This window comes from Petaurus breviceps, unplaced genomic scaffold (assembly GCF_028583685.1).
Source record: "Petaurus breviceps papuanus isolate PSGF00001 unplaced genomic scaffold, PetGlider_PUasm1.0 567, whole genome shotgun sequence".
Classification (NCBI taxonomy): Eukaryota; Metazoa; Chordata; class Mammalia; order Diprotodontia; family Petauridae; genus Petaurus; species Petaurus breviceps.
The window spans coordinates 3,862,715-3,881,609 of record NW_027186383.1 but is presented as its reverse complement, the minus strand read 5'-3'; the positions used below and the strand labels follow the sequence as shown (position 1 = coordinate 3,881,609).

Sequence of the window (18,895 nt, the reverse complement as noted above, 5' to 3'; positions counted from 1 at the left end):
CAATGGCCCTCTTCTCTTCACCAGAAGGAATCTGGGGTGCTTTGTCTCCCAGGATCGGCCACTTTGTAAGACAAGGCCAGCACTCTCACCAGCCTGCTCAGGAAACCTGCCAAACTACTACTTCTATCCAGCACAGACCTTTTCTGCTACCTGGGTGAAGAGAAACCATGCATTGGCTTGTGCTGCCCATCACAGTCATGACTTATTAAAAGCTAAGACTAAACCATCCGAGATCCAGACAAAGCACCCCAGATTCCTTCTGGTGAAGAGAAGAGGGCCATTGGCTGCCACAGGACAGAGAGGCGATGGGCTGATGCAGTATGGGACCCGCCTCTGCGCACTGGGCCAACGTGGCCATTCGTTGGGCTTGACTATAACCCTCTGGCACCAAGCTTCTTTCCTAACGTCCCTCCCTCCTTCCTTCTTTTTTATTCATTCTGGGGGAATGTGGGCAGAAGCAAAAATAAATGCCTGATAATTGAAAAAAGAATATTGAAACAAATTTAAAAAAAAAACCCAAAATGTAGTGGATGAGGAATCAGTCAAGCCTGGAGTTCAATTTTTAGGGCCCACATATCTGGCAAAGCAGGCTCTCGATCTGCCATAACGAACAAATAATCAATCTGTTGGTAAGTCGCTAGCCAAGCTCAGTCTCCTTAATCTCATCTCCATCTTTCAGCTTGAGTGAAATCTAATTATTGGTGTGAAATTGTGCAAGCTCTTGTAACAAAGGTTTGTAAAGCATTACACTTTCAATTCTGCCATGAGCAGGGTTGGCACTAAGAGGCCGTCATCTTCAGCAAAGACAGGGCGCCAAAAGTCTGCTAATATTTTATTTAGTCCCATCAACCCTCCCCCATTTCCTATTTGAAATAGGAGAAAGGAAGTCCTGAGGATTGAGAGATGGACCCCCCCAAAATTATATATATTTGCAATGTTCATTCCCATTTGCAGAACAGTGACTCACTGGCATTTTCACCTCAATTAGCAGCAACATGGTGACCTTTAATCTGTACCTCATGCTGGCTTAAAATTGGTTCAGGGTGGGGCTGCTGGTGACAAAGAAGGCCCTAGTGAATCAAGGAGGAAGACAGAGACCAGGGAAGGCTTTCTGGAAGAGGCAGCATGGGAATCACACTCAAAAAGATGGGCAGGGAGTGAAATGACAAAAAGAAGAAGTAAGAACATTTCTGTTCCAAGGGGCTGCCTGAACCACAGCACAAAGATGGGAGAAGACAGAGAGAAAAGAGGATGGGGAGAATGTCCCCTGCATCACACTGTATGTTATGGAGACATTATTCCAGTTTGGTTATAGAAGAGAATATATAATCTGAAATAAGACTAAAAAGGGAAGGTGCTACCTTGATTAACCCTGAATACCAAGGGAAAAGCAGGGTATGCTTTCATATCTTAGGCGTTTGGGCTCCAATAATGAGTTTTCAGGAGTGACATTTCTAGATTTCTGTGATCAGCACAATGATGTAAAGGAATTGAGGGAGGTGGTGGTGGGGAGGGAAAAGAGGGTTCCTGGTTCAATCCAGGTGGGTACTAATGAGGACTTTAGGGAGGTTAGCAAGATCCCAGGATAAGACTGAAGTATTTTGGAGGAACCCTTCACCACTCAGGGACCCTGAAGCATGGGGAAGGTGGGTGAATGGCCAGAAACTTCCTGCTTCCCTCTGGTCCATGGCAGCCTGCTTCTAACAGGCATGGGGGTGGGGGTGGGGGTACAGGAAGGGTTGAGGAGCTATCCAGGGGGAGGCAGGACACTGAAGTGGAAGGAGCACCTGATGATCTGAGAAGATAAAAGAGACAGTTTCAATGACATAAAATTCTAAAGCGTTTTTTGCATGAGCAAAATCAATGTAGAACCACGATCATGTCCTTTTTGCTGAACTGTTTTTGTTCTGTTTTAAATTCTTCATTAGAAGGGGTAGAGAGAAAAGGGATAGCTCAGAAATCATGGTGATGGACAAACAAGTGGTATGAATAAAATACAAATCTGAACCAATTCAATACAAGTCGAATCAGAAAGGAAACACCAAATTGAGAATTCCGAGCATGAGTCCATGATAAACATCTAATAAAGAAAATGGACAGAAATAGAAGAAAAAGGCATTGCCCAAGAGATGAAATGTTCAAAGGCTATGGAGAGGGAGTTCTCAAAAGAAAGGCAAGTCATCAGCAAGCATAATAAAAAGTGTTCTAAATCACTCATGATCAAAGAAATGCACCCAACATATGGGCCTCTTACTAATCAAAAGTTACTCAGAATTCAGCTGGAGAAAGATTCACAGCCCAACATGGCACAGATTCATGTAATCCAGGCTGAAGGGGGCCCTCACTGCAGCAAGGCAGCCCTTTTCTTCTTCCCTAATCCATCTCCTAGTCTCCCTTTCTTCCTTCCTTCCTTGCTTCCTCACAGCTCACCCACCCGCTGACCCACTCAAAGCCCCCTGGACACCATCTCTCACTCTTTCCCCCTCTTTTCTTAGTCTCTGACATAGACAGCCAATCTTTCTTCTTCACTTAACCCCATCTTCTCCAGTAGGTGCAGCCTCCTCTGTCCACTTCTCTGAACATCAAGCTGTCCCCAGCTCTTAGCTCCTTCTCTGATGCCTTAAACTACACCTATCTCCCCAAAGCTTTAACAAACAAAACAAATTCACTGGACCCTACCACCCATGCAAGCTCCTTTCCTTGTCAATTAAACTCCCTGAAAGGGCCAGTCTGCACACTGTCCTCCCTCTTCTCTCACTCATTCCTAAACCCTTTACAGCCTAGCTTCAAACTTCATCACTCAACTGGAACTATTCTCTCCAAATTGGACTAACTACATCTTACTGGTCTCATCTGAGGGAGGGTCTTTTCCCAGTCCTTATCTTTCTGGACCTGTCAGCTATATCTGAGACTGGTGACCAGTCAGTCATTAAGTATTTATTAAGCACCTACTGTTTGTCAAGCAGTGTACTAAACCCTAAAGATAAAAAGGCAAAAGAGAGTCCTGAGAATACACATCATTCCCCAACTGATAAATGATAAACTGATATCCCCAAAGGAAATGAACAGTGTTTTCAAAGAAATACACACATACACAAACACACACATGTGTGCATATATGTGTATATATGAATGTGATATGGAAAATGCTCTAGATCACTAGTGATTAGAGAAGTGCTAGTTAAAACAACTCTGAGGTACCACTTTCCACCTTCAGATTGGCTAATATGGTAGAAGGGGAAAATGACAAATGTTGGAGAGAATGTGGGACACTGATGCATTGCTGGTGGAGCTGTGAACTGAGCCAACCATTTTAGAGAACAATTGGCAACAATGCCCAAAGGGCTATAAACCTGTACATACGTTTTGACCCAGCAATACAACTACTAGGTCTGTATCTGTAATGGGAATGTAAATGTAAGATCTTCCCTGCCCCAGGCTAAAGTACACCTGGAGCGTGGGCTGGGAGGCTTGTTTGTCAGCAGATACTTCTTGAGTGGCCAGTGGGTCCAGAAGGTTGTTACACTCTCTGAGCCAGAAGAAGGCCATATAAGCCCTGATGTGAGGCTTTGTTTTGGGGCTCACTTTGAGAAGTGTTCTGTAATTTAATCAGATGAAACTCTGGAAAGCCGTTCTCCAGAGCCCCCCCACCCCCCCGGCTTTGAAACCCAGATATTGTTTGGTATGGATGTAATGGTTGGACAGTTTGGAAATCTGTCTACTGATCTGTTTTTGTCTTGATAATTCTGTCTGTGTACTTTGAAGTTCGGGGTGCTGACCTTTTTCCCCTGAACTAGGTAAATGATATATATTTGACTGATTAAAGTAAGCTTGTTAACCCATTTTGAGTTGCTTTCCTTTAACAAAGCAGATCCAAGAACCTGTATTGGCAGACACCCTGGGGATGCTGGGGTGCTTGCTGCTACAGTAGCCCAAAGAGATTTTTTTAAAAAAGGGAAAGGATCCATATGTACAAAAATACTTACCATAGTTCTTTTTGTGGTGGCAAAGAATTGGAAATTGAGGGGATGCCCATCAATTGGGGAATGGCCGAATAAGTGTGGTATGTCATTGTAATGGAATACTATAGTGCTATAAGAAATGGTGAGCAGGATGAGTTCAGAAAAACCTGGGAAGTCTTACATGAACTGATGTAAAGAGAAATGAGCAGAACCAGGAGAAATTGTGCACAGTAACGGCCACATCGTGTGATGGTCAGCTCTGATCCACTTAATGGTTCTCAGCAAGACAATGATCCAAGACAATTCCAAAAACTCTTGCTGAAAGATGCTGCCCACCCCCAGAAAGAGCTGGCTGAGTCTGAATGCAGATCCAAGAAGACTTTTTTCACTTTATTTTTCTTGTTGTTGTTGGTGGGGGGTGGGGAGGGAAGCCTCCTGTGTTTTTTTTTCTTTTTTTGGGGGGGGAGGCCTTTTGGAGGGCAATTGGGGTTAAGTAACTTGCTCAAGGTTACACGGCCAGTTATTTCTGGGTGGGTGCTAAGTGTCTGAGCCCGGATTTGATCCCTAGGACTCTGGGGCCGGGGCTTTACTCACTGAGCCACCTGGCCACCCCTTGTGTTTTCATTCTTAACACAACTGATAAGGAAGTAATGACCATACATATATAACCTATGTCAAACAGCTTTCCATCTCAGGAAGGGTGGGGGTAAAGAGAGAATTTGGAACTCAAAATTAAAAAAAAAAGAACGTTAAAAATAATTTTTACATGTAACTGGAGAAAAAGAAATAAAAAAGAATAGGGGTGGCTAGGTGGCGCAACGAATAGAGCACTGACCCTGGAGTCAGAAGGAGTCAAACTTGGCCTTAGACACAACACAAAACTAGCTCTATGACCTTGGGCAAGTCACTTAACCCCAGTTGCCCTACCTTCCTCCCTCCAAAAAAAAAAAAAAAAGAAAAGTCAAGTCCAGCTGTCAAGGAGCTCTCCTCCTGCCTGAACACTCGGCTCTTCAAATTCCCCATTCCCCTTGCTTTCCAGTGTGGTAGGAACAGTTTGGTCTCAATGAGTACAAATACTGAATTTGTGAAGGGGCCCCATGTATTCAAATCTGCACCATTCCAAGTACTAACTAGGTAAGGTTTGGTTATTCATTGCAGCCCAAAGGAAAAATGAAGTGTGAGTTTGAATGACCACTTGCTGGATTCATTATTTATATCATCAGGACCTAGCTGTATAGAGCCTTCTTCCTCCTCAATCTTCCCCAAGAATTTTATTGGGTTTCCCTTTTATATGTGTGTGCTATATATGTGTATACACACACAGACATTCATACACACATGGGTGTGTGTAGTGTGTCTATGTATGTGCGTATGTACGTATGTATCCAGACAGACAGACAGACACACACACACACACACACACACACACACACACACATACAGACCCGGGGGACTGTGTGGGTTACAAGCTTATGATGTACCAGCCAAGACAGGGAATGCCACCTTGGGCTGCATTAAGAGGGCCAGGCCAGGGAGGTGCAAAGTCACACGTAACCCCATTCAGTGCTAAGGGGCATTACATTTCACTCTGAGCACAGCTTTGAGGGGAAGATGGAGCTAGGGGGCTAGACACCAAGCCTGTCATTTTGTTGTATGGGGAACTTCCAGTAAGAAAGCTCCCTCTACCAGTACACACTGGCCACAGTCCTGAACCTTGGAGTCTTAAGAGGTTAAGTGACTGTGCCTGGGTCACACGGTCAGTACGTGTCAGAGTACAGCTGTGAACCCAGCTCTTTGACACGGAAGCCTCACTGTCTCCTAACCCACACTGCCTCTGACTTGGGAGAGCTTTTAAATGATAAGGTTTTAATTAAAATCTTGTTTCTGCATCACCTGAGCTTTGTAGCCTTCTCTAGCAAACAATAACACATTTAAATACCAATCCATCTGAAAGGTGGGGTAAGAGGGGCCCCAGGAAGAGAAGGGGCCCCATCTGAAAGGTGGGGTGGGAGGGGCCCCAGCTCAGGGACCACTTCTGCATTTGGTAAGAGAAAGGAGCGGGCCTGTGTTCCACTTCTGACTTGGGGTGACCCTGAAAAAGGTGCTCAGCCTCTCTGGGCCTAAGTCTGCTCCTCTGTAAAAGAGGCTTGATCAGAGGGCCTCTGAGACGCCATGCCAAGAACCACAATGACATCTTCTGAATGATCCGTTAACTTTCACAAGGATGGACATCTCACCATTCTGAATCAAGACAGCTTCCTAAACGGATCTGACCCATTACTCATGATCCCAAGGGGCCTCCCTATCCCCAAACAAGGAAACTCACCCCATCCTAGACAACATTCCTAGATTTGAGGAAGCCACACTGACAAGTAAGGGTAAGGAGGGCCCTTGCCTAAGGCCTTCTTGGGAGAAGAACATTTGTTCTGTCTGGAGTCCTGTGGCGACACCCAACCCATTCAGCAGCGCGTGGAAGCTGGTGTGCACAGGTTCTGTTATCTGTGGAGACAGGTCCCCCTCAATCAGAGCTCCCCAGCAACATGCCAGCTGGGCCCTGGGTCTCGTGTTTGGCCAGTGACAGCAGAGCATTGGAATGTAAAGTCTGATGATGGACTGATAGGCTGCTATTTCAGGGCAGGTCACTTCCTCTCAAATCAGTGAGCGCCATCTTGCAAGAGAAGTTTCTGTTCTCCTTCTATCAGCATATTCAAGGGAAGGAGAAAGAATCAAGTCAGAGGATTATGTCATCCAGCTCCAAAAGGAACTCTAGGAATCATCAAATGCCTTCCCTTTTAGAGATAAGGAAACTGAGGCCCAGAAAAGAAGAGTGACTCACTTTTCCAAGGGTACAAAGAGAAGTAAGCAGTAGAAGCACCTACTGTGTACCAAGCGCTGTGGTAAATACTACGGATACACAAAGAGGCCAAAGTCTGACCACCCTCCCTCCCCCCAGCCTTACAATCTAACAACATGGCAGGTATTTCAAAAATGTTTCTTGGGGACAGAAGCAGAAACACTTCCACACTTTCTAAATCATAGAAAAAAGTATTAGAACTCTTGATGTCTCTAACTTTAAAAATCATTTCTAATGCAGCCCTGCTCAGTTCTTAGACAAGGAAGCGGACCCAGAGAAGGAGGGTAAGCTAACGTGACACAGCAAGTTAGCAAGAGAGCCAGGCTCAGCCCTGTGTTTCCCCAGACCTTGCTCCCAATATCCACCCCCCTTTCCCACTCTGCTGCTGGCAACGGCCTTGGACACACTGATGGCATTTCTTCCATTACAGGGGAATGCCTGATTGAGCTCCATGAACAGCACTGCAGTTAACTAACAGTCACACCAAGGTCTTTTTTGGGGAGGTTGGTTTTTTTTTTTTTTTGAGAGGGGGGAAGGGGAAGTGCATTTTCCTCCTACCTGAAAGAAACACGTTCCATAAAATCACAGAATCTCAGGGTTGGAAGGGAGCTCGGCATGGACACCTTGTCCAGCCTATACCTGAACCAAAGCCTTCAGGCTCTCAACAACACACTCAGCAAGTCCCTGCTGAGCCTTTTCTTGAAGAGAGGGAATCTGGTGAGTTCAACCTTAGACTGATTTGATCTTACATCCCAACTGTCAGTCACCACAACAGGATAATGCCTCCCCGTCCTTTGCTTGGTTTTCATCATTAAAACACAGACAACATGTCACAGCAGATGATTGGCCATGGCAGCATACAAGGAGCTTTTTTCCTTTGCTTTAAATCAACATGAAGGGATTCAAAACAAAAACTCCCAACAAGCCTGAGCTCTGCATTGCCTTTGAAGCGTGAGCTGTCTTGGACTCACGGGCAGAAATTGGGAACGATTCTAAGATTTAGGCTGGAAACCAAGAACCATTCAAAACTATGGCTTCACCAACACCAGCTGTGACTCTGCAGCCATTTTGTGGCCATCACTGGCATTTCCATATTAATAAGCATGCAAAGTAAGAGCTGTCAGAATGTCCAAGAACACCCAGGAACGGATCAAACAAAACCCCTGGAAATCTCCATGAAATGGGCATTATTACCATAACTGACTGTGCTTTCCTGGAATCTGTTTAAAAGAAAGCTACCCGTTATGGACATGGAGGGGACTGTTTAAATCTCAAATGCTTCCCAATGCCTTCCAAGTAAACCCAAAGGACTGTTATCTGCCAAGTACTTACCATCATTAGCTCCTTCTGAAAAGATTTCCTGTCTTTATTCTCAGTGTTATTACAGTCTTCCTTCAACTTTTCGAGGACAGAGGCCACCCGCTCAGGCTCACTGTCCAATTCTGCTCGGCAAAAGAACGTGAGCGGTAGATTCACGTAGCCCAAAGCGTCCGCGAAGGACCGCCAACTGCTGATGTTCTCCATGAGCAAGGTCCTTACAGAGGCATAGATATAGGTCAGAAACTTGCAGGGCCTCAGAATTTGTTCCAGAAGCACACTGGTGCTGAGGTCAGGCCCAGAAAAAAAGCACGGCCTGATTTTCCCAACAATTAATACATTCTTGGTGTGTACAAGTCCAATCTTACCCTGGTAATACCCGATGTACCATTCCTTTGTCCACAGCTGGCCCTTCAATTTGACCTTCTCCTCACTAAGCAGGGCTATGACATCTCCTTTTTTGTATTCCAGCAAATAGTGATTTTTATTCTGTCTCACAACTGTCTTAAGCAATTTTCCAAACTTGAGGCTGGCCACTGGACGCTCCTGAAAGGTTGGGTACCTGGTGGTTGCTGCCAGAGGAGACAGGATAATCTTCCCAATCTCGCTCTTCTTCAGGAATCTCCTCGGTCCGGAAGGCTTGATGGCACTCTTGGGTGGGGGCTGAGGGGTCTGGACACAGAACTGGGTAAGAATGGCCTCCTGGTCATCTTTCACCTGGATCCTCAGGGTGAAGTCTGAGAGGTCGTTGGGGTCATGGGACGTGATGGGAAAGATCAGGCGGCTCACCTTGCCCAGTTTCATCTGGAACCCCCTGACGACTTTGGCTTGCTCACTGGCTCTGACCTCATAATTGGTCATATTGGAGAACATGCACAGCTTGAGGTCCTGGGGCCTGGACAAAACAAACTGGTGCTTCCCCCACAGCTGCAAAGCCACTGGAGAAGAACCGTGGACCTGCCGCGTGACCTCACTTACCAGCAGGGTCTTCGGTGCGCACTCGTGACCGAAGATGGCAACCACCGTCTTGAAGGAAGGGTGGATGTGCTTGGGGCCATACACCCCCACTGTGATCTTCTTATTAATGAAGTCCCAGACAGTAGAAGGGTAGAGAATGTTCTGCCCAAGGGCCACGACAGCTATATACATGCAAGGTTCTAGGCTCTCCACGTGAACCTGGATCGTGTCTCCAGAGTTGTACATTAGTGGTACTGGGACATATGGCCCTTCCTTCATGTCGCTGCGCAGACACTGCAGGGCCACGGTGCTTTTACTGACCACGTCCTGTCTCACCTCGGCCGAGACCTTCATCTCCAGGATGATGAAGGACTTCACCTCCATGTTGCTCAGCTTCACCTCCAAGACTGGGCTGACGGTACTTGATTTGTCACTGTTGAGCTCCAGGGGTGGGTCTAACAGGGCTTTCATGGAAATCTGCTGCATTTCCCCAGGAGCCACGTGGCCCTCGGGAACGTGGATGGTGATATTAGTGTCCGGGAGCTGGACAGCTCCACCTGACGAATCCAGCTTGCACACAATGTTTGTCTCCACGGGCTGAGTCTGACCCCAGCCAGGACTCTGGCCGAGCAGATCCAGATCATGGCAGGAGCGGGCCAGCTTCCTGTGGGTCAACCAGGCAGTTCTGAAGTCCTCTCGGCTCTGAAACTGTTCGGGAGTTGGAGATTTTAACCCAGTGAAGAAGTTGGATGACGATGGGGCTTCAGATTTGGCTTGTAGGACAGACAGCTCCGACAAACTGTATGAACGTTTGCTCCTAAAAAAGGGGTTCTCTCGCTTGACGGGTTGCTCGGCACTGGAGAGCCTGTTGGTGGATGGCAGTTCATCAAAAATATTGCCAATGCTATTGGTCATCGCAGAACTGGCCGTGGTAAAAGATTGTGGTGCCTCTGTGTCAAAGAGCAGTAAATCCACTGTTGCTTTGGGGGCCACCTCCTCCAGGCTGGGCATCACGGGCACGTTCCCATTCAGAAAGGGATTCGTTTGCACCTCGTTCCAGAAAGGGTTGTTGTGGGCTTTATTCAAGCCTTTCTTCTCCTCCATCCACCCTCCTCCCAGCAATTCCAGCTCCTTGGCTATTTCATCAGGGCTGTCTAGAAGATTGTCGATCATGCCACTGTCACTCAGCGTTGAGTTGCGATAGTTGACGGGCTGCACGTAGGAGGAAGGGATGTAGCCCATCTCTGTGGTGTTGTGTGCATACCACCACTCTCCACCGGATGTATCCAAGACATACAAGCGGTCCCCTTTGGAGAACTTCAGAGTGGTGAAGCTGGTGGGGCAGTAGTCCTTGATTGCTACCACTTCTTTCGCGTTTCCAAAAGGCGTGGGGTTGTCAACAAGCAAGGCACTGGGGGAAGGCACTGGAAAAGAGTAAACCGAATCAGTGAGCTGTCTACCTTGAGGACACTTCTCAACAAACAGAGGAAGCACGGGGTTTGGGAGGGAAAAGACACAGAAGGCACTGGAAAAGAGTAAACCGAGTCAGTGAGCCGTCTACCTTGAGGACACTTCTCCACAAACAGAGGAAGCACGGGGCTTGGGAGGGAAAAGACACAGAAGGCACTGGAAAAGAGTAAACCGAGTCAGTGAGCCGTCTACCTTGAGGACACTTCTCGCCAAACAGAGGAAACACGGGGCCTGGGAGGGAAAAGACACAGAGAAGCAGAGGGGCCTGAAAGCAGAGTGGTGGGAAGAGAACGCCATGTCTAGAATTAAACATCATGGGTTTGACCCTAGCTCTGGCACTATTAACTTGAGGTTCTCTGGGTGAATCATTCAGTCTCCCCTAGGTCTCAGTTTCCTCATGTCTAAAATATAGGAGATGGGCTGAATGTCTTCTGAAGTTCCTTCTAGTTCCAGAGCTCCCATCCCATGAACCACCATGACAAGAATTCAGCCTAAAGATGTATTCCAAAGAAAAAGTTTAGAGGGGAAGCAGGAGGGAGAGTATGGGACTCAGTCAGAAGACCTGGTTCAAATCTTGCCTCTGAAATGTGTGAGAGAATGGGCATCACTACCTCCCTCCGTCTGTCTCCTGTAAAAGAGGGATCTAAGTACCTAGGGCAGCTACTTTCCAGGGTCATTGTGATAATGGATACCAAAAGAAAATCACACCAAAATGTCAAGGTGGAACCATTTCATTCTTTTTACTTAAACCCTCAGTGCCTAGCAAAGTGACTGGCCTTTGAGGAATGCTGGTGAGTGACTGAAGAGATCTAAAAGGGACTAGAGAAAGGTTAAGTAACATTATTTTGAAAAAGCAGGAGGATGAAGAGGGAGGTCTTCCCAATGGCAGGTCTCTGCTTTTACTCATCCAACCATTTGGAATATCAGTCACCAGCAGTGGGGGTTGGGAGGCCCTTTGAGATCCCTCAATTTTGGAGGCTCAGAGATCCAGAGCAAATGGGAGCTCAGAAGCCATCGAGTCCAAGCCTTCAGTTTCCCAAGATGAGGAAACTGCCAGAGGTGAAGTGACTTGTCCTGAGTTTACATGTACAGATAAGGACTGTGGGACTGGAAAGTCAGGTCCTCGGACCCCACGACTTATTTCTGATTATCCGATTTAACACACGTGCCAGCAGAAGGGCCATCTGAACACTTTAAGTGTTAAGACCTTTCCCCAAGAAAGGTCTTGGCAAGGGGAGAGCAGCAGCAACTCATGACCTGACCCAGGAGGTATCATTTTCAAGTCAGGTAATAAGAAAAAGGCTCAGTTGATCCCTTGTTTATCCCTGTGGGTAGAAATCTGAAGGCAGCTCTAGAAAGAATGCTGGATTTGGAGGCCAAGGAGCTAAGTTCCACTCTCAGGGCAGCCATTCATTTCTTCCTTGATCTTAAGCAAGTTACTCCAATTTGGTTTACTCTAAAATGAAGGGATTAGCCTAGATTAGGTGAGCTCCAAGATTCTTTTCAGGTCTAAATCTGAGTCTAGGACACAGGTTCTTCAAGAATTCACACTGTAATTAAACACTTCGTTTGTAATTCTACTTTATTTTAGGCATTTTAACACCTTATTCTGAGAAGGGGCCCAGGCTCCATAGGCTTCAGACCGCCAAAGGGCCACATGACATCTGAAGTAAGAACTCCCACTAGGAGACTGTTTTCCTTATTTTTCCTCTTTGGACACCTAAACGTTCAACAGACAGGGCGACTTTTACATTGGACGAGTCTCTTTGTAACTGTGATGTGACCTCAGAGTTCATGAAATTTCTGAGTTGTATGGGGGCCTCAGGGCCACCTGATCAGGCAGCATCCCTGTGGCAGGCGTGATCAGTCATTATGAAACGCTTCCCATCACGGGTTGCTCCTTACCTAGCAGGGCTGCCCATCTGCCTCTGGACTATCCCCATTCTTACCAAGATTGCATCTGCCAGAGGAAAATTCTAGCTCCTAGCCTGGGCTAGGCTGGCTCCAAGCAGAGCCCAATCAAGCCCTCCATTGGAGAGGCTGGCTATCTCCTCCCCTAAGCTCTTCTATTCTCCAGTTCAAATATCTCCATATCCTTCCAACAGTCTTGATAAGACACAGTATCTAGGCCCAGCTCCATCCAGGGACCCTCCCTGCTCTCCGCACACCCTGCATTTCTCAAATACTTTTTTTTTTTTTAAAGCAATTGGGGTTAAGTAACTTACTCAGAGTTACACGGCCAGTTATTTTGTGTGGGTGCCAAGTATCTGAGGCTGGAACTGATCCCAGGTCTCCCGATGCCAGGACTGGCGCTCTCAAATACTTTTAAGCTAGTAAGAACCTATAAACCCATCCTCCCCCTCACCCCCCAACCCCCACCTGTCACCCCCAAGGTCATCTGCTCCACCTACAAAGTCCTATTTTCCCTTTCTGAGCCAATGAGCTTTGTGTTCACAAAATCGGCTCCCCTCCCTCCAGTCCCTGATGGGGGCCAACTGCCTGTTGTCTGTACTAACAGTAACCATTGCTACAAAAATAAAAACATCTAAGGGTGCAGGAATTGTGGTAAAGCTGTACTCTAGTCTTCTGGGTTCTCTTATCATGCATGAGAAAGGATATTGTGAGCTAATGTATACACATGCAAGGGCCTACTTATGTGTGAGGCAGGCTTCACGTTGAAAGAGACCTTAGAAGTAGTGGCCCCCCACCTCCATTTGTCAGAGGAAGACACTGAGGTCCAGAGATGGCTAAGAGGGATCTAAGTTTATTTTTTAATGACTCGATGGGGCAGTGGACAGAGTGCTGGGCCACTGCAAAGTTCAAATCTGGCCTCGGACACTCACTAGCTGTGTGTCCCTGGGAAAGTCACTTAACCCGCTTTGCCTCAGTTTCCTCATCTGTAAAATGATCTGGAGAAGGCAATGGCAAACGCTCCAGTATCTTTGCCAAGAAAATCCCAAATGGGGTCATGAAGAGTCAGACAGGTCTGAAAATGACTGAATAACAAAAAAGTGATTTGACTTTTTTCCCCCCTTTGCATACTTTCTCTCTTAGTTTTCTTCAAATTGTGAAAAGAATCCAGTACCTCAAACCCATGCGTTTCTTTAATCCTAGATCAAGAACTGGAAGGGGCCTTGAAGGCCACCTACTCTGAGGCCCAGAAACAAGTGACTTGCCTAGATCACCTAGAGAGAGCTTGGATTTGAGCTCAAGAGCTCTGGCTGCAGGGCCGGCCATTTTCATCATAGCACATTGCCTCAATATAAAGGGAGTGCTGATCTCCATAGTGCAGATCTAAGCAGAGGCAAGGCTGAATGTCCAAGACAGTGGCTTGGTGGGGAGTGCTTGACTTGGAGTCAGAAAGCCCCTGGCTTCAAATCCTTCCTCTGACCCCTGCTAGCAAGCAGGACCCTGAGCCGGGCCTGGGACTTTCCTAAGGGCTAAAATGGGGCCCTCTTTGTGTGGAGAATTTCATGTACAAAGATTCAGGTTCCATGCACATGGCAGCTGCACAGAAGGGGAGCTGGCCATTTCACAGCTGTAGGTAACAGGCATTCAATGTCAACCTGGAAGAGGCTCTCAGGGCTTCTAGCAAAACCCCCTTATTATACGGATGAAGAAACTGAGACTGAGGAAAGATCAGTTGACCTTCCTCTTGCTGAAGAACATGGTCTGGACAGGCTGGCGTGGGCATGGTGGCTCCTGCCTGTAATCCCAGGGCCCAAGGAACAGGGGCAGGCTGGTGGCTTTCTCCAGCTTGAGAATGCTGTTCTGCAGCACATGTCTGTGCTGAATCCAGGACCAACATGCTGAGCCCTGGAGGTGGGGGTGCACCAGGCTGCCCAGGAAGGGACCAACCAGCTCAGGAAATGGAGCCCGTCACAGCTTCCCTGCCAATCAGGGAGTGGGATTGGGCCATGGGGAGCTGCTTCACTTCCAGAATGGGAGATGCCATAGTTTTAAAAATAACAAATATGATCTGATCAGGTTCCTTCTCTTTCCAGACATAAATGGCAAAATGCAAGAGTCATAAAAAGTTAAGAGGGAAAGAACAGAGTTACAGTAAAATTAACCAAAAACACACTTGAAAGTTTTGGGGAGTCTTGGATTCTTATTGAGTGGGTGGCACAGAGGATAGGTCCTTGGACTTGGGATCCAGAAGACCTGAAAGTGAATCCTGCCTCATACATGATCAGCTCAACCTGGGACAATTCACAACCACTACTGACCTCAGTTTCCTCATCTGTAAAACAATGAGGCTGGACAATGGCCTCTAAGGTCCCTTTGAGCTTCTGAGGAAGGCTCCTACATCCTTATCTGGAGGCAGGGTAGTACAATGGAGAGAGTGGTGGGCCTAGCATCACCCGCCTCACACACACACACACACACACACACACACACACACACACACACGACCTCCCGACCTCCACAAAATGGAGCTGGAATAAGGCGAGTGAAAACGAGGTAATTTCACGTCTTTTTGGTTCCTCATGTTGTCCCCCCATAGATTTCCTTGCTAGACATTCTTCCTTGAGCATTGCCTGTCTCCCAGGCAGGAATACTGACCATCCTTCCTCTTGCTCTAAGTCAGATCCTTTGGCCCACATTTCCCTTGCCTTGAGCCCTTACATGATCAGGTAGAGCCTATATGTGCAAGGAACTGTGCTAAGCCTTCAGGATATGAACAGAGGGTGAAAACAGCCTGCCTGCTCTCTGAGAGCTCGCAGTCCAATGGAAGAGACAAGTAACTATTGAAAACAAGGCAACCACAGGAGAAAGGCCCTGTCTATGGCCTGTCGATGGTCCTGCCCATAGTCTTCTCTGCCCTGGGGAAGCCTACAAAGCAATATGGGGCCCAGTCCCCAAGAGCTCACCTTTGACATCATCAAAGCTCGTCTCTGAGAAGCCCTCACTCAGGTCAATCAGGGTCCCTTCAGACTTGCAGCGTGGGAGCCCATTGGAGTTGGCTGCGCGGATCCGCTGAGCCGCCATCTTGAAACCCTTTCCTTGGAAGGAGCTAGTGCTTCATGTTTCCTCCCCGGGCTCTGGCAGACTGGTTGCTATGACATCCGTCCTGGGCAATGCTGGCCTTCCCAGGCCTATGCTTTTGCAGGGGGCTTCTGTCAGAAAAGAGGAATGAGAGAGCGGTCAGGGTGGATCCCTTTGGCAAGGCGCTCATGTCACACATGGACACAATGGCCATTTAAACAACAAAAAATCTATTCCCATCCCCTCTTGGAAGACGCTCCATGGTGGACAAGCCCTCTGTTTTTCTGGGAAGGGCAATATGAATGGACGAGAGCCAGGAGCCAACAGCTCGTGCCAACTTTCTGTTCTTTGATTTGGCCACCATGTACCATCACATCCAACCCAAGCACAGTTTTTCTTTTGCCTGGTATTCATGCCCTCTCTTCCTGGTGGGGCCCCAGCACAGCCCACAATGCCTCTTCTGGGCCACCTGGCCTACACATTCATCTCAGTCAATGAACAAGATAAAACATTATTTGTTCTGAATATACAGCTGGTTTTGTGGGTTGAGGGTAGGTCGGAGGAGATGTGTGTGTACCCAACAATACGATCATTGTTATTTCATGAATGGCAAATACTGCCCCTCATCCCCACCCGCAGCCCATGGTGGCTGACCTTCCTTACTCCCAGTCTCAGAGCCCGACTCCTAGCTCTCCGCAGCACATAAGTGGGTCCCACAAACTTGGCTGATGGAACAGCCAGGTCAGAGAAATGGGGGGATCGAATGTGCAGCACCCTCTTCTCCCTGTCTGATCCACAGTGATCACCCAACTCCAAACAATAAGCAGTTATGTGTAGACCCTGGGCCAGACTCTGGGGACACGAAGATACAAAATATCCGCCCCTCTTTATGAAGCGCTTCTGTGCAGGGCCCTGGCCTGGATACTGGTAACACATTAACAAAGAAACAACCCCATCAGGAAAGAGGGCACACACCAAGACGGTGCCCTCATGTATACAAGTGAATACGAAGCAGCTGGGGGTGGCTGCTGTCAAAGAAGGCGCCCCCCAGAAGCGGCGCTTGGAAATGAGCCTTCAAAGGAGTCAGGGCTTCCAGGAGGTGCAGCAGAGGAAAGAGCATTTCAGGTAGGATGGGGAAGGCACCTCAGAACAAACATGGGTCATCAAGCAAAACCAATTCCTGCTTTGGCCTCACTGAAAAGAAGAACCTTCTCATTTTCTCTGGCTTATGTTGTCCTAGAAGAGCACAAAGCAATTGTGCTGGGGGGTACCCACTGACAGGGGGCACCCACTGATGGGGAACCCACTGACAGGGGGCATCCACCGATGGGGGGCACCCACTGAGAGGGGACACCCACCGACGGAGAACCCACAGATGGGGGGCACCCACTGACAGGGAACCCACTCACAGGGGGCACCCACAGACGGGGGGACACCCACCCACAAGGCACCCACTGATGGGGGCACCCACCGACGGGGAACCCACTCACAGGGGGCACCCACAGATGGGGGGCACCCACCTACAGGTGACAATAGAGTTCCCTGAAGCACACAGGTTGGAAAAAGGCAGGTGTGGAGCCTGCTCTAAGGGAAGCGATTTCATGCTGCATCAAGCTTCCCGTGCTCTGGGCACCAGATGCTGGCACTGCTACCAGACCTAGAAGACCAGGGAGGTGGTCAGGGCTTCCCCCCTCTGCTCCCATCATGCACCAATCCATCACCTGAGCCAGTGTGCAATGCTGGGGGGAGGCAGGGTCAATCAGAGCACAGAATGGACTTGGCTCTTTTTTTATTTCCCATCCGAGACAATCACACAAGGACTGGCCCAAATATTTGGAAGGAAGCAGCAGCACTTCCATGTGTGGACATTCGTACAAAGCTGTTTTACTCCTTAAGGCTCCAACACACTCCCTCTCCCCACCCCCAAGACTCCCCGGCTGTCTCCAAAGCACAGCGCAGGCTCCATCTTCACCACAGCGCCTACCGTGACCTCCTCCTCTCCCTGCCCCCCACCCAACAGTGCGCCATCCCTTCCAAAGGCTTGGCCTCCAGACGACATGAACAGAATGAGCACGGCCCCTTAGACAATGACAACAAGGTAAAGAGAAATAACTGTAAAGTCCAGTGAACACAATGGTCAGTCCCATTTCAGGGGAGCAATAGCGAGGCACACTATCAGCCTCCTCCCAAGATGCAAAGCGAGGGGAGCATTTCTGAGGGTGGCCAATGTGGGAAGCCCGACCGTGTATATTTTGGGTTTTCTTTCTTTTCCTGGAGAGCATTAGGGTGGGAAAGACAGAAGGCCAACAATGAGGTCCCTTCCCTACCCCACTAATGAAAGAAGAAAAGAAGGGAGGCCTCAATGGCCTCCCTGGTCACTAGCCCTAGAGCGGTAATGATATTTGCCTAATCTACCTAAACTTGCCTTAGTGCTACACTCCCTCAGCTGACAGTAAACTCTGGAGAGCAGAGACTGGTTTCTGTCCATGCTTTTTAATTAAATTCAGCCTTTCCTTTCTCATACAAAAGTATAATTGATTTTCTTTATCTAGTCCTATGATTTCATTGGTGACAAGAACTCCCCAGGAAAGACCTTCTTTCTTCCCAATCTTATAGGCAAATGCCTACAGGTTAGGGGGTCTTAAGAGATTGCTTGAGGTTCTGCAAGGCCATGAAGAATGCTTTCAAAACTGTCAACTCAAGACACAGTCTAAGAGTGCTTATTGAGTTTAAGAAATCCATAGAAAGAATGTGTAGAAGCTATGGTTGGTGAGCAAAAATAATGTCACCCACAAATGGGGTCCATGTGTCCAAAATGGAGAAGGTGATGCCTAAAGTGCAGGCTGGGAAACTTGCTCTCTGATTCCCTGGCTTCTGGTCCAGTCCGGAGATCATGCTTGACAAAGTCTGACCTTGGATTACACCCACCAGATGCCACCGGTGGGCCTATCCATATGATGTCCGAAGAAAAGTAGGCTTCCTAACAGTGTGAAGGCTTAGACCCCTCAGAAATGGGGATGGTGCACATGCTGGTGGACACAGGTACCGTGTTTCCCTGATAATAAGACACTGTTTTATTAATTTTTTTGGACAGAAAAACACCAGAGGGCTTATTTTCAGGGGAGGGCTTATTTTAATGAACATTGACAGCAATTTTAATAAACAGGTAAATGTGAACAAAAAAATGTACCTTTATTCAATAAGCAAATCACTGGGGAAGAACAGGATGACGCGCTCACTGCTGCAGCTGATTGGATGTAGCTCGGAGCGCGGCGTGCGTTTCACCCAGGGGGGGATGGTGCATACAGAGGGTACCGTAATGTAGCGTGTAGCGCAGGGGATCACC

General features: G+C 47.9%; 1 protein-coding gene across 3 annotated transcripts in view; it reads right to left on the bottom strand.

Moving 5' to 3' along the window:
• Nucleotides 1–18,895, bottom strand: part of SH3BP4 (SH3 domain binding protein 4) — an 83,058-nt gene that overhangs the window by 5,929 nt on the left and 58,234 nt on the right. For all 3 annotated transcript variants that reach the window (XM_069103131.1, XM_069103134.1, XM_069103133.1), the window contains 2 exons: nt 15,435–15,680; nt 8,149–10,514 (listed from right to left, as the gene is read on the bottom strand). In XM_069103131.1, the coding sequence (XP_068959232.1) occupies nt 8,149–10,514; nt 15,435–15,552 (2,484 nt within the window). In that variant the 5' untranslated portion in view covers nt 15,553–15,680. The remainder of the gene's footprint in view (nt 1–8,148; nt 10,515–15,434; nt 15,681–18,895) is intronic.